This window comes from Aulostomus chinensis, chromosome 9 (assembly GCF_037954235.1).
Source record: "Aulostomus chinensis isolate RoL2024-O1b breed Wild chromosome 9, RoL_Achi_v1.0, whole genome shotgun sequence".
Taxonomy (NCBI): Eukaryota; Metazoa; Chordata; class Actinopteri; order Syngnathiformes; family Aulostomidae; genus Aulostomus; species Aulostomus chinensis.
In genome coordinates, this window is record NC_141328.1 from 1,573,079 (window position 1) to 1,595,516 (window position 22,438).

The 22,438-nt window shown below is 49.9% G+C and overlaps 1 protein-coding gene and 1 long non-coding RNA gene across 5 annotated transcripts; one reads left to right on the forward strand and one right to left on the reverse strand.

Moving 5' to 3' along the window:
• Window positions 1-2,891: 2,891 nt before the first annotated feature.
• Window positions 2,892-22,032, forward strand: gdap1l1 (ganglioside induced differentiation associated protein 1-like 1). 4 transcript variants are annotated; one of them, XR_015117792.1, is made up of 7 exons: window positions 2,892-3,294; window positions 7,045-7,237; window positions 9,806-9,979; window positions 18,910-19,004; window positions 19,433-19,547; window positions 19,614-20,850; window positions 20,966-22,032. XR_015117792.1 is itself a non-coding variant. In XM_086213000.1 (6 exons), the coding sequence occupies exons 1-6, from the start codon at window positions 3,115-3,117 to the stop codon at window positions 19,958-19,960; spliced, it is 1,104 nt and encodes a 367-aa protein (XP_086069126.1). In that variant the 5' UTR covers window positions 2,892-3,114; the 3' UTR covers window positions 19,961-22,032. The 4 variants fall into 4 exon arrangements, 2 of the variants coding, with proteins under 2 accessions (XP_086069126.1, XP_086069127.1); XR_015117791.1 differs by having other exon boundaries at window positions 19,614-20,673; window positions 20,720-22,032; XM_086213000.1 differs by having other exon boundaries at window positions 19,614-22,032.
• Window positions 7,493-18,546, reverse strand: LOC147255338 (uncharacterized). The gene is made up of 3 exons (XR_015117793.1): window positions 18,193-18,546; window positions 9,800-10,021; window positions 7,493-9,524 (listed from the first exon to the last, which is right to left on the reverse strand). It is a non-coding gene; the product is annotated as an uncharacterized LOC147255338 (long non-coding RNA).
• Window positions 22,033-22,438: the final 406 nt, after the last annotated feature.

Genomic DNA, 22,438 nt, shown 5'->3' on the forward strand with positions numbered 1-22,438 from the left:
GGGAGGGAGGGACAGAGAAAGCGAGAGGGAGGGACAGAGAGGGAGGGAGGGAGGGACAGAGAGAGAGGGAGGGACGGAGAGAGAGAGGGAGGGAGGGACAGAGAGAGGGAGGGACAGTGGGAGGGAGGGACAGAGAGAGAGAGAGGGACATGGACAGAGAGAGAGACAGAGAGCTGGACGCAGCAGGTGAGTGGACAGTGTAAATATCCTCCTGATGCTCGTGACTGCTGCAGAAACAGAACTCTAAAGACCTTCATCATCATCATCGTCACAGGTTTACAAGCTGCCTCTGAACACCTTCATCCTCCAAGTTTCTCATTTGTGCTGTACACTAGTTTCCATGGTAACAGCCGTCATCCGTCCCTCTACTTATATAAACAGGGTATTTATGGTCTGTGTTTAAAAAAAGAGAGAAATATAACTTGTAAAAAGTGCTTTAAGAACCCTTCAGTAAGCTTTTGAGAGTTCTAACCACTGAAGATGTTGAGATTCCTGGCGGAGGACAAAACTTCCTGAGAGGTTCTGTTGTACAGAGGAAGCACAGACGTGCGACTCGGGATTTCTTGGTGACTCTGCGGTTCTGAAAGCTGGAGGCTGACCCGACTGACGACTCTCGGCATCAGAAGCGGTTCAAACCAACGCTGATGTGAAAGTCCTTGGTTTGTTTTTAGCTCGGATTGAAGTTTTCGCGGCTGCTGGAGCGTCCGGTTCCTCGTCCCCGGGTCACTGGGACGTTTCTCGCTCGTGAGAGGAAGAGCCGTTCCCGCTGGCTCCTCCGGACGCTCTGTAAATGCTGAGTTTTGGAGTGTTTGTGTCAAGTGGCTCAATCAGACAACGACCACCGTCGTGTTGACAGCTCGCCGTGACGTCAAAGTTGTTCAGCTCATGCTAGCGTAGCGTTCGCTGTGAGCTATCGCACTCCGAATCACAATCTTCTCATCAGAGTTGGACTGTGAGGATGAGAGTTGATTAAATCCAGTGGAGCAGTGACCGCTTCAGGCAAACCCACAAAAATACTTCAACCCTGTGGTACTTGGTACTGGATGAGGAGGTTTAAAAGCATGTAAACAACTGTTTGGGACAGTTTGATGTATTTTCTCTTCCGCCTCCAGCAGCATCAAGCTAGCAACCGGTTGTGTTCTGGATTCTGGAGTCACCCAGAATTCCTGCAGGGAGAACGTGCTTCTATCAGTTGTGACTCCTGACTCAGAGCGAGGAAGCTAAGCTAACGTTGTGGGTGACGTGTCTGTGTAACCGCGGCTTGGCCGAGGTTTGGTCACATCCCCCATGTTGGGTTCTCCTCCTGGTACCAGCGGCTCACTGACACGTTGTCCGTGGTGGTTCGGTCCTCGTCTTGGATGACGAGTCCCTCAGGTCCGACTGTCCCAAAATACTTTGACCGCTGTGTCTCTCAGCCTCGGCGTGTACCAGGAGACACGGTGAAGAGGCTCATCCTGGACCAGAGAATTCTTCGTGTTCCCAGTGGAACCGCACAGCTGTTGGTCCGAGGCAGGAACCGTCCCGTCTGGGCTCAGGGGAGATGAACTCTGGAGAGTTGCGTCTTCCTCGGTGTGGATTGTGGAGTTCGTGATGATGGACGGCACAGCTTTACAAAGTGTAAGGAGAACGATGGGTAATAAATATTTCTATCTACTGAACCTGGATGTGAAGTTCTTAGCAAGTACACACGTTCCTCTGGAACCAAGTCAAAACTGCTGACGAGCAGCTGAAGGAGCTCAGGGTTCACACTTAGACTGAAATATCCTGGGAGCTTCCAAGAACCGAGCTGAGAGTGAAAGTATTTGAGTGAGTAGGAAAACTCGCACAGCCGGAGAGACTCTGAGGGTTGGTCATCAGCAGTCGATGAAGAACTTCAAACAGGTTTGACATCTTAGTTCAGTCTTGGAATGGCGCCATCGGGTCACATGACCTGGAAGCTGCTGTGATGCCTTTCCATTAAATGTTTGGGGAGACTTGAAGCTCAAAGTTCAGAGAGAAACTGGACAAGTTTGTCCTGCTGCTGCTGGGTCTGGCTGGCCATGTCCAGTACCACCACTACTACTACCACTACCACAAATAGTACCTGGTGCTGATCAGATGTCACTGGGTCACATGACAGCAGAGATACTGAACCCTCAAAGCATTACTATTTGAATAAAGTATTACTTCTTAAATATTCTTATAAAAGAGGTGTGTCGTATCTCTGGTGGTAGAAGTATGCAGTTACTTGAGTAAAAGTAGAAATACCCAGGTAAGTAGAACTGAGGTAAAAACTATGGAGAAAAGGTAGAGAAGTACTTTATGCTGAATTGACTGAAGGACTAATATAAAAGTACACACTGTACATGATGTTTGTACCCCAGCATGCTGCAGAGGTATTTGTCCCTGGTGAAGACGAGGCGTTCATGGTGATGAAGGCGCCGCCTCATCCTCGTCATCATCAGGATGGTGTTTTTTTTGGGGGGGGCTGGTGGTTCAGACACAAGAAGTACAGCACCAGTACACAGTACTCCCACACACAGTAGTACTCCAGATACTGATCAGGACAAGAAACTGTAGTAAAGTACAGTACTGGAGTAAAATACTTTCTACCCCTTGAGTTGGAGTCAGCAGGTCACATGACGTGACCTCCCTGCTCAGGTGTGCCAGGGGTCTCTGGGGGGTGATGGCGTGTGTGTGTGTGTGTGTGTAGGGGGGGTTATGGTGTGTGTGTGTGTATGTGTAGGGGGGGTTATGGTGTGTGTGTGTGGGGTGCCCATGTCCTTACAGGACGCCTGTTGACCTTCCAGCGGAGCGCCACCTTCATCGCGCACGTTCGAGCGTGACGTCACGTGACGTGATGCCGCTGCTGCTCCTTCATGTCTGCGGCAGCGGTGCATCTCCGCGTTTATGTGTTGACGCACGTCCGGAGCTGATTCCAGCACCGGAGCCGTCCGGACCTGACGGATGCTGCCGCTGGCGCGTGGACCGGTGATGCTGGGCTCGAGCTGCTGACCCCCCCGCCCCCGAACCCACCCATCCTCCTCCCCTCCTCCTCGCTCTCTCTCTCTCTCTCTCCCTCCCTCCCTCCTCTCCTCCTCTCTCCTCTCCTCCACACGCACTAAACGCTCCGTCATGGCGTCCTCCAACCATGTCACCCCCACCAACTGTAGCTGGTGGCCCATCTCCGCCATGGACGAGGACGGAAAGAGCACCGACGGGGAGGAGAGCGAGGAGCCGGCAGCGGAGCCCAAACCCTTCAACAAAGAGCGGCTGGTGCTGTACCACTGGACGCAGTCCTTCGCCTCCCAGAAGGTAAGAGAGCGGCGCTGGAAAATGGAGGCGCCTCTGCGTGACGCGACGCTCCGGCGCGGAGCGGCTCTGTGCGGCTGCTGCAGCCGGGCACGGTGGGACTTCTGGCAGCTGCAGGGTGTCGGTGCGACCCTGCGGCTGCAGGCGGAGGGTCTGGGGTGCAGGGGCTGCAGCAGCGGGGCTCCGGTCCCGGGCTGTTGGTCGGTGTTCCGCTGCCTGGCTTAAATCATCCAGCGCGTGTTGGAGCTGTTGGGCCTCGGTTCTCCTCACCTGTGACACATGACACTCTGAATAATAGATGAAATGATGTGCAAAACAAACCCCCACCCCCACCGCTGCTGCTTCATCACATCAGCAGACGGTGGTGTGGTCCTGAGGAGGAGCTGACGGAGGAAGCTGCTCTCTGGGTGTCTGAACCAACAGGCTGGATGTGGATGACAGCAGCACTGCAGAGCTCCCACCTCTGCTCAGCCTGAGGAAACACAGGGAGCACGTCTGCCTCTGCTCTGTGTGTGTGTGTGTGTGTGTGTGTGTGGGGGGGGGGGTCACAGCAGGTCACAATGAGGGGTTAAGGGTTAAATGTTTGAAGGAACATGATGACTTTTAGGGAATGTCTCATTGCCCATCTTCCCCCAAGTCAGACAAGAAGACAGGGAGCTGAAACCCAAGCTAGTTAGCTTAGCACAATGAATGGTAGTGGATGGGAAGTGTTAGCAGGCTTTAGCCTGAGGCTGTCTGTGCGTTGACAGAACTGTGGCCGTGTTGCTATTTTAACTGTAGAATCAGACCCTATTCTCGCTGGTCGAGTGATGTATGCTAACACTTCCCTTCCACTACGACTGATTGTGCTAAGCTAACTAGCGTGGGTCTCACCCTGAGCACACACCTGCCCTGGTTATACAATGCTTGTTCATACACAGGAAGTCCACGATGGGTTGGTCCGTCCTGTCGCGAACCCGCCTGATGAGGTCAGACCTGAGCAGGGTTTTTGCACTCAAGCAGATGAAGGTTGAGTTTGAGCATAAAAATGAAGGAATTCCAAAACAAGCAATCGTTTTTGGCAACGCACCAGAGAAGTCTTTGTTTTCAAAGGGATTTGACAAAAGTATCAAAGACACCAAACAGAAATGGTTCCAGCTGGACATGAACAGTCAGAACCCTGAATCAGCTTCTCTGATATCACAAATGTGAATGGGATTTTGAAAATGTTTTCCTGGACACTGGACACAATCAAGTAGCATTATGGGACATGGAGTATCGAGTGTTTCTGATGCTTTGACTCACTGCTGTGATTGGTTGATTGGTTCCTGTTATTGCAGGTGAGTATTACATCAACGATGAGGAGGATTCATGTCCTGCTCTCTGAGTCCGGCGTGGCGTTGTGGCACCGGTGGAACCGACCGGTGTCTGCTTGTCATAGACGTAATGGACTTGAGCATGCGGGAGAGCCTCCATAGACATGGTTTTGGTGGAGGGAACCATGGAGATGATCTCTTCCTGGTGGTCTACAGAGATGCCTCATCCCTCCAGGACTGTATCTCTGTCCTCTGATGCGATCAGGTTTTTTTAGCTGTTCAATATTCTGCTGCATGACGTATTTTGCAATGTAATGAGAACCTCGGCCTGCACCACAGGCTGACCACGTCTGGAGCCAACACTTTGCAAAAATTTCCAATCAAAAATGAAATCCTGCTCTCGGCATCTGGCGATAAATGAGTCCTAATAAATCCTGGATCAGACGGGTCTGTCCTCCCTGGCCCAGTGAGGGACAGGTCCCAGGACGGAGGAGGCTCTGCCCCGCCATGACGGCTGTGTCTTTTCCCAGTGGAGGGTGGCCATCGTTGTAAGATGACGCCTGCTCTGCCAGCGTTTATGAGATTAAGAGGTCAAGCGCCAGGTTGTCCACTGTGCTGGAACTGGGCTGAATCGTTTTGTGCGTGAATGCAACACAAACGTGATCAGAAACTCTGCAGCAGCTGTAGTGGCTCTGTTTGCACAACAGTGTCCCTCTAAATACACTAAAACTGAAGCGGTTCGATGGCATGACAGCGAGCGAGTGATGACGCACCAGCAACCGTTAGCTCAGCGTCTGATGTTCAAGGGATTATGAAGTCAGCAAGTTCCTGTTATTGAGCGAAAAGTGTAACTGTGACTGTGCCTCCAAACTCTCTGGTCCGCTGCTTCGTGTGAGCGATTCATGGCGGATACAACAGAGACGCGCCAGATGGACCCTGATCCGAGCGGCCGCGCGTTCCCTGGCCAGTTTCACACATCAACACTGAGCTGGCGACTTCACAGGCGGCCGGGATTCAAACCTTCAACGCACCTCCTGTTCTCCACCCGTGTGGTTTGTCTCGATGAGGCCAGCAAACATGGAGGAACCAGCCAGCTGTTAGCTTGCAGCGGCGGCTCAGCGTAGCAGACATTAAATGACTTGGTTTCCCTCTGCTGCTCATTGCTCCACCTGCTTGTGCTGATTTGATTAGAACACAATGGCCCTCGTAGTAGTAGTAGTAGTAGTATCAGTGATCAGCGTACAAGAGTAATCACTACTACTGCTTACAGTAGGAACAATAACAAGTTGTTTCAGTACTTCAGTTAGATAAGTAACCAAATAAAAATGATGACACACCAAAGAAGAATAAACGCTGGAGTGAATTTAGGAGGATTTGCTGATGTCAGGCTGCAGGTGACACCAGACGTTGCAGTACAACTACACACTTAATGAGTACTTTAGTAAAACTATGAACGTGCCTAAACCAACATGACAGAAAACTGCATATAACTTAATTTTGTGGCAGAATCACCTCGGCGCACGTCAGCTGTTCTGCAGAGGCTTGGGAGAAGTTTCCCCTGAGGGTTTTCTCTCAGACAGTCTCAGGTTCTCCTATGTTCCTGAAACTGAACCTGTCTCTGCCAGAGATCTTTCAGGGAACTTCTCCCTCTGGTGCTTGTGCAGGGGTGCCGCTCCCTCAGGTGGGGGCCGGTTTACTAGACCAGTACTATAAGGACTCCTGGGGGCCGGACAAATCTGCCTCGTCATGTTTGGGTCTGGTGATGTTTTCTGACTCAGCACTTGGTTCAGGTTTCATCAGCAGTGAAGCAGGTTGAGTGTGAGCACTGCTGCCCCTTGCTGGTCACTCGTCTCCACGCAGGCGCGATCATGTCAGACAGCGCGACTGAGTATTTACTGGTAGTTGTGAGTACTTGCTGCTGCTGCACTGTAGTATCTGGAGCTCGTTGGCACCAATGTTGTTGTGTAACAGCGATTGTTGCAACAATGATTGTGTTAGTGTCTGACATCAGTACTTCCAGCTGCACCCACCCACATCAGTACTGCAGTTCTGGTACTACATCAGTCAGTTCTGACATGTAGCACCATCAGCCACCACCTGCTTCTCCACCTCCCTCCGCCAGTGTCACTCCTCCATCTTCCTTCATACATCCTCAGATCCTCTCACGCCAGGGTTTCTTCTGCTGAACATCATCCATCCATCATCCATGTTCTCCCTGAGTACTACCATATCTGGGTATTTCTACTTTATTGAAGGAGCTGTGTACTTCTTTCACCACTGGCTTTGTGTATCATGTTTTTAACTAACTGTCCTTGTATCTGCGTACTTGTTGCAGTGCAAGTATTCAGTGTGTCTTAGACTTAGTGGTGTGTACTCGCAGTACTTTACACTGCATGTGAAGCATGACTGGAAGCAGAATGATGTCAGAGCGACTGACTTCCTGTTCCCGTGCGTGCAGGTGCGTCTGGTCATCAACGAGAAGGGGCTGGTGTGTGACGAGAGGGACGTGAGCCTCCCCCTGCAGGAGCACAAGGAGCCCTGGTTCATGAGGCTGAACCTGGGCGAGGAGGTGCCTGTCTTCCTGCACGGGGACACCATCATCAGCGACTACAACCAGATCATCGACTACCTGGAGAAGAACTTTGTGGGAGGTATGGTTACCACCTGTGGTCGTGTGAAGGCTGTTTGAGGGGCGGAGCCTAAATTCAGCAGATGAACACAGCAGCTGCTGGCGGTCCTGAGTCCGAGCAGGTCACACAAACGCATAGCAGATGGGAATGTTTGAATCCAAATGTCTGCAAATACCATGTTTAGGTTTTTCAATAGTTTCCAATAGATTTCTTATCGGAACCTGATATTAGCAGTATTAGTATCAGTACTACACAGGCAGGAGGCCCAGCTGTGGCGGTCCGGACCCAGAACCATCACCATCACCTGGATCCCATCGACATCCAGCAAGTTATTAAAACTTCCATAAACAGGTTCAGCACATGAACAGAGTAGCAGTGTGCAGTACTAGTAGTACTGACAGATAACAGTGGTTGGAAGGCCAACAGCTGGAGGCAGATGTTGGGCAACTGGACAACAACAGCAGCAATACGACTGAGTCCAGCAAACGAGTAAAAGTAAATATTGAATATTAACTGTGATGAAGATGGAAGAGGGCGGCCCGGTGGAGCAGTGGTCCTCCCTGTGGCCCCCCAGCAAGAAGGTTGTGGGTGCAGCAGTGGTCCTCACTGTGGCCCCCCAGCAAGAAGGTTGTGGGTGCAGCAGTGGTCCTCACTGTGGCCCCCCAGCAGGAAGGTTGTGGGTGGAGCCCCGGCTGCAGCACGGGGTCTTTCTGGGTGAGTCTCCATGTTCTCCCTGTTCCTGCTGGGTTCTCTCTGGTACTCCAGCTTCCTCCACAGTCCAAAGACATCAAGAGGGACCAGGTTAATCCAGACTCTAAATTGACCGTAGGCGTGGCTGGGAGAGCCAATGGTTGTCTGTCTCTATGTGTTGGCCCTGCCATGGACTGGTGACCTGTGCAGGGGGAAGGCTGCTGGGATAGGCTCCACCCCCACCACCCTCAACAGGAGGAGAGGGTGAAGATGGAGGGATGGAAGACAGAAGATGGTTCTGTAGTGACTTCAACAATCCAGTCGTCCTGAGGACAATCCTTCTTTCTCTCTCTCTCCGTGTTATGTTGTAGTGGCGGTGGGCGTGGTCTACATTAATGTCGGTTATATAACATCCCGGGAGCAGCAGAGCAGGAAGGGCCTGGGGGAGGAAGGGAGTCGGCCATGCTTTTCTCCCTACTGAGTATAAAAACAACTAGAAATACTGTAATACTGTGTACCTGACACAGTTGCCTTGACCTCTGACCAGCAAAATGTTTTCAGGTCATCTGAAATTCTTTATTGTTGAGTAACACTAACATGTAGCAGTAGTGTATTACTGCAGTATTCTACTGTCACGTATTGTTATTGCGTCATTTAGTGATGGAGTGATGATGTAGCACACGACAGCTCTGGTCTCAGGCCGGTCCGGTTCACCTCTGGAACGTCACTGAATCAACGTCATGTTGCTCATCGTCGTTTATAAGCTTGAATCCACCGTTTGACCCAGTTAGGGCTCGGTTTCCATCACCCTGCCACTCTGTGTCACATGACTGTCCACCAATCAGAGCTGCTACAGGAAGCAGCCTCAGCAGTGAGGAGTTCTGGGCAATGGAGTTCAGTCACTAATTTGCATGTTTTCACAAGCAGGAATGCTGAAATGTGACCACGTCATTCATATATGCATACAAACATGAATGATGGGACGGTCCCAGTGACCTTTGACCCCCAAATCTGAAGGAATTCTGGCAGTGTTCTGAGTGAATGAGGGGGCTGGATGATGGACCCCTGCTGGAGGAACAGAGGCAGAAACAGAAGCTGCTGTTCCCTCTTTTCATCTAAATTCATAACTGCATTTTTTTTGTCAGAGCGTTAATTTGCCGTGTTTGCAGGATTTCTGGTGTATTTGTGTTTTGTTTTCTCAGTTGATAGACACCAGTCCCAGGCCCGGTTTCCCCCTCAGGTGGAGCTCTGATGAATACTGGCATGTGGCCTGGAGATGTTCTAGATGAGCAGCAGGGACCCGATGGGTCCAACCGGGGTTCCTCAGACATTCTCCAGGCTTGAGTACGAGTGATCTGAGCTCTCGTCCCGTTTGTGCCACCAGAGGAGTCAGACGTGGCCTGTAGCTGCTGATGTCACCGTTCCACCTTGGTTCTGCAGGACCACGCCGTGCTGGCCTTAGGACAGATTACTCAGCTCTGTGGCGCTTTGCCAGGTGCAGCTCCACCCTCCAGCTCCTCCTCCTCTGTCCTCTAGTGGCAATCGAATGTTGGCCGGCGCTGCTGTGACCCGCAGAGATAAAAGCTCCGTCTGTCCTGTGAAGCGGTGTCGTACTTCTCTGAGATCATGAAAGAAAAAAACCCCTTTATTAAACCGACACTGATATCACATGACTCGAGGCTCCTGGAGGAGCAGATACTGGGCTGGGGGGGCGGCGGGGGTCCACCTGAAGACCCCCACTGCCACAGCTGGTTTATTAGGTGGTTTGGAGGCAGAAAGCATCACAATGGTTGCTGATAGACTTCAAATGATGCTTTCATCATCTAGTTGTGTTTTTATTGTGTGTGTGTGTGTGTGTGTTGAATAACTGCAACACCGTTGTGTGTGTGTTACCTGCAGACACGGTGGCTCCGCTGATTCCAGACCCGGACTCGCCGGTCCATGAGCGCGTGCAGCAGTACCGCCACCTGCTGGATGGTCTGCCCATGGACGCCTACACACACGGCTGCATCCTGCACCCGGAGCTCACCACCGACTCCATGATCCCAAAGTACGCCACCGCTGAAATACGTAGTAAGTGACGCCGACTCACTGAAGCCAAAGGAACTAGCATGTCTGCAGTAGAAGAAGAATGATTGGATGTTCCATAAATACACGTTTGTTATGATCCTCTTTATTTATAGACATCAAAATAATCTGCTTCTCACAGACAAGGTGGAAATATCACAGTCGTAGGTCTCGATGGGTGGCAGGCACACTGACCTTGACCTTACACCTTTGACCTCCAGAACTTTTTCAGTTAGACATGTCAGGATATTTCACTCTGATTTGCCAAAAAAACTGTTTGGGATAAACACCATGGGCATGTGACATGACTGTGACCTTTGACCCCCAAACTGTTCTCACTTAAATCCCTGAGGCAGAACAGTTCAGAAGGAGTTCCCTCCAGGCGGTCAACCCAAAACCAGGGCTGCAGTACTGAGCTACCAGTCACTGTGCTAAGCTAACTAGCGTAGCAGGGTCTCTGTCTGTGTCTGGACAATGGACAGTAAGAGACCAGGAAGTTGGTGCGAGTTCCTCTCAGTTTCTGGGAACAAGAGTAGTGGCGTAGCCGTTGAATCGGCCTTTCTAGACACACGGGTGAAACTCCTGAACCTGTTCAAGGTGACAGAGCAGCAACACTGAACACGTCGCTAGGAGACATTCCTGTGTTTGTGACTGACGGTTTGAGGACACTCACCACTGCTCCATAGACTCCACCACATTGTAGTGTTGTTGCTAGGTCACGCACCCAATAACAAGCCTCCCAGCGTGCTCTCTCTCTCCCTCCCTCCATCAGGTCAGGCTAGACTAGATTAAAGTCTGCAGCTCTGGTCCAGAGGAACGCTGGATGACCTGTTAGTTGAGACCTCTGGAGGATTGATGGCGTTTTGACCAGTTTAACCAGCATCTTTCTGCTTCAGGTCCAGTCATACTGTCGGAAAAATCCTCTGTGATTTTGTGTTATGTTGCAGACTCACACATTCACACACCATCGGTTTTTTATATTTGTATTTCAGTAGATTAAAATTTGAGAGAAGCAGCGAAGGAGTCCAATAAACACAATCACAGTTCCACCAAAACGCTGCCACCGGAATGTTTTATTCCTTAAAAGTATAAAACTACTGAGGTACTTTGAGTTCACCAACAGGTTTTTCTCTGTGTGTGCTACTGGCCTGCGCTCCCCTCCCATGAACCAGTCTACCATCCAGTCCCCCATCAAGCTGGCTTGGTCTCCCTGCCTCCCCTTCCATGAACCAGTCTACCATCCAGTCCCCCATCAAGCTGGCTTGGTCTCCCTGCCTCCCCTTCCATGAACCAGTCTACCATCCAGTCCCCCATCAAGCTGGCTTGGTCTCCCTGCCTCCCCTCCCATGAACCAGTCTACCATCCAGTCCCCCATCAAGCTGGCTTGGTCTCCCTGCCTCCCCTTCCATGAACCAGTCTACCATCCAGTCCCCCATCAAGCTGGCTTGGTCTCCCTGCCTCCCCTCCCATGAACCAGTCTACCATCCAGTCCCCCATCAAGCTGGCTTGGTCTCCCTGCCTCCCCTTCCATGAACCAGTCTACCATCCAGTCCCCCATCAAGCTGGCTTGGTCTCCCTGCCTCCCCTTCCATGAACCAGTCTACCATCCAGTCCCCCATCAAGCTGGCTTGGTCTCCCTGCCTCCCCTTCCATGAACCAGTCTACCATCCAGTCCCCCATCAAGCTGGCTTGGTCTCCCTGCCTCCCCTCCCATGAACCAGTCTACCATCCAGTCCCCCATCAAGCTGGCTTGGTCTCCCTGCCTCCCCTCCCATGAACCAGTCTACCATCCAGTCCCCCATCAAGCTGGCTTGCTCTCCCTGCCTCCCCTCCCATGAACCAGTCTACCATCCAGTCCCCCATCAAGCTGGCTTGCTCTCCCTGCCTCCCCTCCCATGAACCAGTCTACCATCCAGTCCTCCATCAAGCTGGCTTGCTCTCCCTGCCTCCCCTCCCATGAACCAGTCTACCATCCAGTCCCCCATCAAGCTGGCTTGCTCTCCCTGCCTCCCCTCCCATGAACCAGTCTACCATCCAGTCCCCCATCAAGCTGGCTTGCTCTCCCTGCCTCCCCTCCCATGAACCAGTCTACCATCCAGTCCTCCATCAAGCTGGCTTGCTCTCCCTGCCTCCCCTCCCATGAACCAGTCTACCATCCAGTCCCCCATCAAGCTGGCTTGCTCTCCCTGCCTCCCCTCCCATGAACCAGTCTACCATCCAGTCCCCCATCAAGCTGGCTTGCTCTCCCTGCCTCCCCTTCCATGAACCAGTCTACCATCCAGTCCCCCATCAAGCTGACTTGCTCTCCCTGCCTCCCCTCCCATGAACCAGTCTACCATCCAGTCCCCCATCAAGCTGGCTTGCTCTCCCTGCCTCCCCTTCCAGAAGCTTCCTTCTTCAGCTGTTATTAACATTTCCATGTTTCCTCCATTCTGTGTTATAAACTGGTGTCTTGTCTGTACCAACATCTCCTGTCCATCCGGGATGAGGGATCCTCCTCTGCTGTCGATGTGAGGCTCTAAGAGTAGAGGATGTTACGATGCCATGAAGCCCTTGGAGACAAACTGGTGGTGAAAACAGGCTATAAATAAAATAACCTTGCTTTACCTAACGGCAGTGATAATCCACGCCGTCTTATTCCAGGCGTATGCTCAGTAATCCACAAACACTCTGACTGGTCATCAAACTAACTTACGAGAACCGTTCTGGTTCTCACCCAGTGGTCAGTGTAGCGGCCAATGTTGGCTAGCAGGTATTCCTGGCTTACACGAGTCCAAAACACTGCTGTCTTTGAAAATCCTCTCCAAATTCAGGTCATGTTGGGAAAAAGACAGACATTTATTCCACAAGTGTCACTCAAGTATCTACAAACTTGGCTTTCAAAACAATACAGGCCGGGACACGGTAGAAGCCCGCGAGCGCGAGCCCGGCCTAGGCCGCTCGGCTCAATGACGTCACCTTCCAGCGCGCGAGGCAGCTGCCTCTTAAAGACACGGTACCGCCAGCGTTAAACTTCAATGAAATAGCCTGTTCCAGACAGAAAAGATGAACAAATAACCACATTCAGTCAAACTCACTCATCAGTGACTATTAGACCAATAGAAACTTCAGATCCAAAAGTTACAGCACAAAATATCGTTAAACTACACAAGAAGGAAGAAATCAGCAAACCCGTTCTTGCCTCATACATATCCGACCCCTAATTGTTCTCTAAACTTAGAAACAATTACAAACAACATGAAAATAAACATGGGGCAACTACAGTCATAAGAACACTCCTGAGTCTTGACTTCTTTCTTCTGACATTAGAAGTCTCTCGTACTTGCCGAAGGAGGCCAGTTTTACCTCCGTCCAGTGATGGGAATAACGGTGTTAAAATAAACGCCGTTACTGTTACTTTTTTCAGTAACGGGTAATCTAACTAATTACTTTTCTCTATTGTTACAACGCCATTACCATTACCAACACGCCGTAACTCCGCATTACTGAATCGACTCATTGAAGCTTTCATCCGACAAGGTTCACACAGACACAGGAGCCGCAAATGCGTGTTTTTTCCTCCTTTGTGAGGGGGGAGGGGCAAGATAACCGCCTCAGGAGTGATGATTGGCTAAGACAGAGTAAGATTTCATGTTCAGCCAACCAGAGACATCAGGCGGGCGGGTGCTGACACACAAACCAGCACGTAGCAGGACACACACACACAAACTATCAGGGATGGCGAGTCCGGAGTCGCGTGATTAAGATGGCGTTTTCAAGATGGAAATATTGGCACTACTTTAACTTCATGGAGGTTAAAGGTCAAAATCTACATGTTGAGTGTAGGTCATGTCGTCCCAGAGCAAAGAGCCTGTCAACGTCCAGTTTCAGCAGCTCCAGTTTAGTGAGGCGCCTCTGGACGGCCCAGGCTTCTGCTAAACTAGAGGCCAGAAGCACCGCTGACACCGCTAACGGTGATAGCAACAGGTGCTGCTAACGGGAGCTCCGCTAACAAAGAAGGACAGGAGCCACGCGTCCAAGCAGCCACAGCTGGATTTTTCTGCCCGGCCCCACAAAAACTGACACAGACAGAACTGAAGGAACGGAGAGGCCTTGATGTTGTTGAACACAGGCCGCCGCTGTCAGCAGCTGATTCTGACTCCTTCAGAGCCTCAGAAGCAAAAAAAATAAATTAATTAAATAAATAAATTCTTTGACATTTTTAAACTTAAAAGAAAAAGAGTAACACAATAGTTACTTTCCCTGGTAACTACTTACTTTCATAGTGGAGTAACTCAGTTACTTTTTGTGAGAAGTAACTAGTAACTATAACAAATTACTTTTTCAAAGTAGCGTGCCCAACACTGCCACCGTCTCATACTGCTTCTAGGAGCAGACAGACCTTGGTGATGGGTCTGACTAATTCACTGGTCTTAGTCTTTAGATGAACCCGGCAAACAAGTCAACGTTCATCTGCAGTGCCTCAATGACTTTGCCAATGACCCATGAGTTTCTTGGAGCAGTCTCATCCACCCGCAAAACGATGCCCCCTGGCACAAAGTTACGCGACACCCGTGACCACTTCCTGCAAACCAAAAAGTCCACCATATATTGGATCTGCCTCCATCTTCGACGTGCATAGAGATCCTCTGTCTTGAAAAGTCCGGGGGGTAGAGATGGCTTGGTCCTCAGTAGTAGGAGGTGATTTGGTGCCTCTAGATCGTTGGGGTCACTGGAAGGGGCGGTAATGGGTCGCCAATTAATGACGGCATGGCGGGCACAGTTGAGCCTGCCTCCAACTCTCAGAATACCGTCTTGAAGAACCAGGTTTAGCTTGTATATGTGGCTACTCCTTTTGACTGGTTCTCCCTTTTTTAAAGAGTTGATTTCCTCTTGGAACCTTGTTCTCTGACAGTGGCGTGTGATCTCTACTTCAGCCTCTTTCAGATCATCCACCGTGAGCGTTACTTTGCTGAGGCTTGTCTTGTAGTTCACCATAAACCTGTGCAACTGCCGTATTTGTTCATCCTTATCCGTGTCAGACAGTGCAGTGGTTACTCTTTGCTCCTTTCTCTTCTTCACCATGCAGAGCATGTGTTCCTCACCTTAAGAATCCATGCCACTGCTTTCTTAATGCGCATCCATGAGGAGTAGTTCTCAATTAGCGTCTGCATTGCGTCAGCTTTTTCTCCTCCTGCAACAGCATTTATGGTGGCATTCTTCTTGATCTCTGGATCTGCGGCGTTGAGATCTGTCAGACGATCAGGATTCTCTGGCCAGTTGTCGGATGACTGGGTGAGACAGACAGGTCCAGAGATCCAGGCTTGATTCTGCACAAAGGAATTCACTTTCTGTCCCCTTGATGCATCATCGGCAGGGTTCCAGTGTGTGCCAACGTGCCTCCATAGAGATCCTGTTGACACCTTCCGAATTTCCGCCACTCTATTGGCTATGAATGTGTGGAATCTTGTTATTTCATTGTTTATATACTTGAGCACAGCCGTGCTGTCTGTCCACAAGCTGTAGCTCCAGTTCTTTCCTTATCAGTCCATCCATGTGCACTGCCATAGGCGCCGCTGTCAATTCCAGGCGGGAGATGGTGATGGGCTTGAGTGGGGCAACCCTAGCTTTTCCCATGACAAACGCGCTATGGATTTGGCCTTTGCTGTTCTGCTGGACTACACAGGTAACTGTGCCACAGCCCTCTTCGCTCAAACCACAAAAAAATGATGCAGCTGAGCATTTGTAGCCTCTCCAAAATGGACTGGCTTGAAACATCAATCAACCCCAATTTCAGTGAGCAACTGTAGATCCTTAATCCAATCAAACCACTGTTGTGCAAAATGATCTGGAATCATGCCATCCCAGCTGAGCTTTACCCGACAGAGCTCTTGCAAGATCTTTTTTGCAGGCAGAACCACCGGAGCCAAGAATCTCAACGGATCATAGACAGATCTCACCAAGGAGAGAATGTTTCTTCTGGTGGGAGGTTTATCTTGGATGACAACCCTGAACTTGAATTGGTCAGACTCGACGCACCATTGTATTCCCAATGTTCTTTGCATGGGGAGTGAATCTTGATCCAGATCGAGATCCTTTACTTCCTTTGCCAGTTCCTTCTCAGGTATCGCTGCCAGTACCACCCGACTGTTGCTCATCCACTTTGTTAACCTGAAGCCCCCTTTCTGACAAATGGCTTCCAGATTGCGACAGAGTAACATCGCCTCTTCTTTGGAGCTGACTGACTTAAGGCATCAACGTAGAAATGGTACATCACTGTGCTGATTACTGAAGCATCAAACAGGTCCCTGTTGCCATCAGCACATTGCTGAGGGCGTAGCTCGCACAACTCGGTGATGAAGGAGCACCAAATAGGTGCAAGACCATCCTGTATTCCACCAGTGGTTTGTTCACGTCTCCACCAGGCCACCACAGAAACCAAAGGAGGTCAGCGTCTTCTTGTGGGACCCTTACCTGGTGGAACATGGCTTCCACATCAGCCATAGTCACCACAGATTCTTGGCGGAACCTTGTGAGAACTCCAGTTAAGGAACTGGTGAGGTCTGGTCCCTGGAGAAGTTGCTCGTTCAACGTGACAACGACACGCAGCTTGTGCTTTTTAGGATGGTCCACTCCATGGTGTGGAATGTACCAAACCTTTCCATCGTTGCGGTCCATCTCTTCATCGGCAGCCTTCATTGCAAAGCCTTTGGTGATCATATCATTCATAAAAGCAATGTAGTCCTCCTGGAACCAATGATTCTTGAGGAGCGTCCTCTTCAAGTTTAAGGTCTGCTGTTCTGCTACAACGCGATTGTTCGGCATTTGAAGCTCCTTGTTCTTTAGTGGTGGAGAAACACAGCAATGCCCCTTTACCAATTTGGCAGACTGTGAAACACTGTCCATGAATTGGAGGTCTTCTTGGGACATCTCCAGCTGTTCTTGGTTACTATCAGGAAAGTCATATTTGAAGAAGCCCATTTGTGTTAAGCCTTATGTGCACTAAAAAGCTCTTTGGAGCATAGAAGGACACGAGTGTTGCTGGCCCTTCCTCTTATTACATGAATTAATTTGGCCCTGCACCTCTGAATTTTTTTGGTGACATTTTTTTGAGTGTGCGTGTTTTTCTTGAGTTGATCAGTAATTCTGTAATGTCCCTTTGAGGTCGCCTTACAGTGGGCAAACCCAATGCACCTGCCACACTTTAAGCAGAACTGCTATTCAGAGAAGAATCATCGTCATCTTCATCACCTGTAGCTGATGAAGATGACTTTGCAGCATTGGAGAATGATGGCTTGGATTCCCATGATGGTCAGTGGTCACTTCCTGGCCCGTTCCAGACTCTCCATGACCATCCTTTATCACAGCCGGCTGCTCCCATGGCTTAGGCTGTTCATTGTCCTTTTTTAGAGCATCGGCTTCTTCAAAATCTAAAGTTCAGCATCTGCAGCAGCTAAAACTGTCTGACGCTCAAGGTCTTCCTTCTCGGCCTTCAGCTTTATTTCTTGCCTTTCCAAGGCTTCCTTCTTTTTCGGTGTTGCTGCCCTTGCCAAAAGTGCAGCCCTTTCCAATTCTGCTTTCAAGTGTGCCGAAGAGGCAGAAGAACGACCAGAGCGTGCCTGAGAATGTTTGAACTTAATTCTGATGTGCTGTCAGATGGTTTAATATCTTCATAACTTCTCTTGCCTCCTCCGTACGTTCATGGACATCTGCTAATCAAGCATCAACGTGATCATTGACGCCCTTGAATGAATCCGATTTTGGTGTGAACCACTTCTCTTGATCACTCCCGTCATCACTTCTTCCTCTGAGGTAACTTGCCATAACAACTCTTTAACAGAAATGTACAGCTCGCTAAATTCTCTTTAGAGCTTAATGGACTCGACAACCAAATTGGTTTTAATCAGCTCCAAACTGCCATCATCGTCCATTAAATGAAGCCTCTCATTCTTTTTAGCCGTAAGCTGAGTCAGTGCAGCTTTCCTTGACCATACTTTATTTTCTTCCATAGCTTTGACTGTAGACTTGTCGTCTTTCCAGTGTGGCTGAATCTTCGTCCTCCGCCATGATTCCTAAGACAAGACGAGCCCCTTCCAGCTGCTAGCTGCTGTTAGCTTAATTCAACAAAGCGATCCGAAGTCTTTCCAAGCGCGCACACGGATAACCGTCCTCGGGTGCTAATTAGCACAGTTATGCCCTCGGTTCACACGTTAGCCTTTATCGGCAGCAGCTGCACTTACTTGAGCCCTTGGAGAGAGCTTTCCTCTCCGTTCCAGAGTCCACGAACTGCAACGGAGTCTCAGTCCACAGGCGAACCACAGGCAGAAAGGCTGTTGTTGCGAAGGTAGCGGCCAATGTTGGCTAGCAGGTATTCCTGGCTTACACGAGTCCAAAACACTGCTGTCTTTGAAAATCCTCTCCAAGTTCAGGTCATGTTGGGAAAAAGACAGACATTTATTCCACAAGTGTCACTCAAGTATCTACAAACTTGGCTTTCAAAACAATACAGGCCGGGACACGGTAGAAGCCCGCGAGCGCGAGCCCGGCCTAGGCTGCTCGGCTCAATGACGTCACCTTCCAGCGCGCGAGGCAGCTACCTCTTAAAGACACGGTACCGCCAGCGTTAAACTTCAATGAAATAGCCTGTTCCAGACAGAAAAGATGAACAAATAACCACATTCAGTCAAACTCACTCATCAGTGACTATTAGACCAATAGAAACTTCAGATCCAAAAGTTACAGCACAAAATATCGTTAAACTACACAAGAAGGAAGAAATCAGCAAACCCGTTCTTGCCTCATACAATCAGTTTCCATCCTTCCTGCTTTGGCTTCATCTGGTTTTCATCTGCAGCCTCTCAGCTGGTCAGTTGACAGTACAACAGACCAGAAAACTGCTGTATTTATATTTGTGCTGTACACGGTGACAGTATTTTTGTGTGTTTATGTATGTGCAGGACATCTGGCCAATGCGGCGACGGAGCTGATGAAGTTGGACCACGAGGAGCCTCAGCTGACGGAGCCGTACCTGTCCAAGCAGAAGAAGCTGATGGTGAGTTCACGGTGTTCATGGGTCGCTGGCATTTGTACTCAGTTATCAGCAGGCTGGAGTTTTACAACTTCAGAATCCTTAAAATGTTCTCTGCGAGCTGCTTCTGGTCATGTGATGTGCGACTGTCGTCCACCTGAACACCAATCCAGCTGGAGCCACCACAGAGAACATTTAATCCACGCGGTCAGAAACATGATGAGGGTCCTGGACACGACGTGATGGATGCACCAGTGTGTGTGTGTGTGTGTGTGTGTGAGTTCATGTGTGTGTCTCCAATGTTCTAAAGGTCCAGGACGGCTCTTTAAAACCCTCCAGCCGATACAACCCTGGGCTAGATGACCCTTGACCCCTGTGTGACCCGGGAAACATGGCCGGTCTTGTGACAAAGCGTAACAGTTGAGAAAGTTTTTCTTTCTCATTTTTTTCAGGCAAAAATCTTGGACCACGATAACGTGACCTACCTGAAGAAGATCCTGGGCGAGTTAGCGATGGTCTTAGACCAAGTGGAGGCGGAACTGGAGAAAAGGAAAATAGAGTATCAAGGTAAGTCAGACGGGTTCTGTGACGATGACGCCGACCTCCGACACTGAGTCTGGTTTCTTGCCCCAGCAGGTCAGAAGTGTGAGTTGTGGCTTTGTGGACCTGAATTCACGCTAGCAGATATCTGCCTGGGAGCCTTGTTGCACAGGCTCAAGTTCTTGGGACTTTCTAAGAAATACTGGGAGGACGGCAGCCGACCCAACCTGCAGTCCTTTTTTGTGCGTGTGCAAAAACGCTACGCTTTCCGCAAGGTCTTAGGTGACATCCACACAACGCTCCTGTCCGCCGTCCTACCCAACGCCTTCCGGTTGGTAAAAAAGAAGCCGCCATCCTTCTTCGGGGCCTCCTTTCTCATGGGCTCGCTGGGGGGGATGGGCTACTTTGCCTACTGGTTTTTAAAAAAGAAATACATGTAGTGAATGCCCTGTTGTTGTGTTCCATGTCTGTGTATTTGTGTGATGTTTCAACTTTTCTGTAATGTTTTATGACTGCAGGAAAACCTAATGAATCTATATAGAGAACACTATTACTTACCTGGGTGAACAAAGAAATATGAAAACATTCCATACCACACAGTTCGACAGCACATTTCCTGGTAGTCCAGGTCACCGTCCAGTTTCAGTTCCGGCAACTTGCAGCTCTTGTTTTTAGCCGGAGGCGTGAACCTGGTCCACCTGAAGTAGGAGCCCAGACAGAACACAGTAACACGGGTTCACTGACCTTCGCATGTCACCATCATAGCCATGACTCATAGCTGCTGTTCACTGCTCCACCAGGCTCCAGACCACAGCGCCACCCATGGGACAAATACTTCATCTGCTGCCAGATACTTCAAAGGATGAAGTAAAACTTACCGAGGGAATATTTTTGGAGATTCACTTTCTTGCTGAGATTCAGTTGTTCGATGCCACTCGAATGTCTGCTCATGTGACGCGAGGACGTGCTGGTGCTTAGCTTAGCCTAGTTTAGCATTCATATCTGAAGCAGCTCGGTAATTAACATTAAATCACATTTTAATCCGAACGGAAGCGTAAACACAAAGCTCTGTTGTGTCTCATTATAATCTATTAATTTGTATACCGAGCGGCCCGGTGCAGCAGTGGTCCTCCCTGTGGCCCCCAGCAAGAAGGTTGTGGGTGGAGCAGTGGTCCTCACTGTGGCCCCCCAGCAAGAAGGTTGTGGGTGGAGCAGTGGTCCTCCCTGTGGCCCCCAGCAAGAAGGTTGTGGGTGGAGCAGTGGTCCTCACTGTGGCCCCCATCAAGAAGGTTGTGGGTGGAGCCCCGGCTGCAGCACGGGGTCTTTCTGGGTGAGTCTCCATGTTCTCCCTGTTCCTGCTGGGTTCTCTCTGGTTCTCCAGCTTCCTCCACAGTCCAAAGACATCAAGAGGGACCAGGTTAATCCAGACTCTAAATTGACCGTAGGCGTGGCTGGGAGAGCCAGTGGTTGTCTGTCTCTATGTGTTGGCCCTGCCATGGACTGGTGACCTGTCCAGGGGGAAGGCTGCTGGGATAGGCTCCACCCCCACCACCCTGAACAGGAGGAGAGGGAGAAGATGGATGGATGGATGGACGGATGGATGGATGGACTTTGTGTACCTGCACACAAATTTCCATTTTTCTGGTGACACTGAACACAACTTCCAAACTAAAATGTCTTTCAGTTGTAAGAATCATCGTTGCTGCAACACGTTTGATTCTGATTGGACTGTCGGCTTCGCCAGCGTAACGCCAGGGTTGGTGGTCAATGTGGTTTATCATTTTAGTTCCAGCTCATTGAATGACAGCAGCCTCTTGGAACGTATGATGAAACAGTAAAGTTCTTCTGGTTCTGTTGAGAACTAAAACCACTGCACCACGTTCAGGGGAATCAAACACTACCATCGATCTATAATTCAGTTTGTACTTTCAATCACAATGCAAATGTTGACTTCATCGCCCGGAGATGAAAAGAATACAATTTGTTACTTTGGTTGAATTCAACATTTCTGACTTGGTTGACAATCGGCCTTTAAAAGTTTTCCTACAGCCCAGAAATCATCAGAGTAGAGCTGTAGAACGTTAGCAGGTTCAGTTCTACATCAGATCCACCAGTAAACACCAGACTGGTGGATGTTGGAGGTTCAGTTCTCCATCAGATCCACCAGTAAACACCAGACCGGTGGATGGTGGAGGTTCAGTTCTACATCAGATCCACCAGTAAACACCAGACCGGTGGATGGTGGAGGTTCAGTTCTCCATCAGATCCACCAGTAAACACCAGACCGGTGGATGGTGGAGGTTCAGTTCTACATCAGATCCACCAGTAAACACCAGACTGGTGCATGTTGGAGGTTCAGTTCTACATCAGATCCACCAGTAAACACCAGACCGGTGGATGGTGGAGGTTCAGTTCTACATCAGATCCACCAGTAAACACCAGACCGGTGGATGGTGGAGGTTCAGTTCTACATCAGATCCACCAGTAAACACCAGACCGGTGGATGGTGGAGGTTCAGTTCTACATCAGATCCACCAGTAAACACCAGACCGGTGGATGTTGGAGGTTCAGTTCTACATCAGATCCACCAGTAAACACCAGACCGGTGGATGTTGGAGGTTCAGTTCTACATCAGATCCACCAGTAAACACCAGACTGGTGGATGGTTGAGGTTCAGTTCTACATCAGATCCACCAGTAAACACCAGACTGGTGGATGGTGGAGGTTCAGTTCTATATCAGATCCACCAGTAAACACCAGACTGGTGGATGGTGGAGGTTCAGGTCTACATCAGATCCACCAGTAAACACCAGACCGGTGGATGGTGGAGGTTCAGTTCTACATCAGATCCACCAGTAAACACCAGACTGGTGGATGGTGGAGGTTCAGGTCTACATCAGATCCACCAGTAAACACCA

Excerpts from the sequence above, each read along its gene's own strand:
- gdap1l1 (XM_086213000.1), top strand. The coding sequence starts at position 3,115 with ATGGCGTCCTCCAACCATGTCACCCCCACCAACTGTAGCTGGTGGCCC. Across the intron at positions 7,238-9,805 it reads GGAGAAGAACTTTGTGGGAG|ACACGGTGGCTCCGCTGATT; the intron begins GTATGGTTACCA and ends TGTTACCTGCAG. Across the intron at positions 19,548-19,613 it reads AAGGAAAATAGAGTATCAAG|CAGGTCAGAAGTGTGAGTTG; the intron begins GTAAGTCAGACG and ends TTCTTGCCCCAG.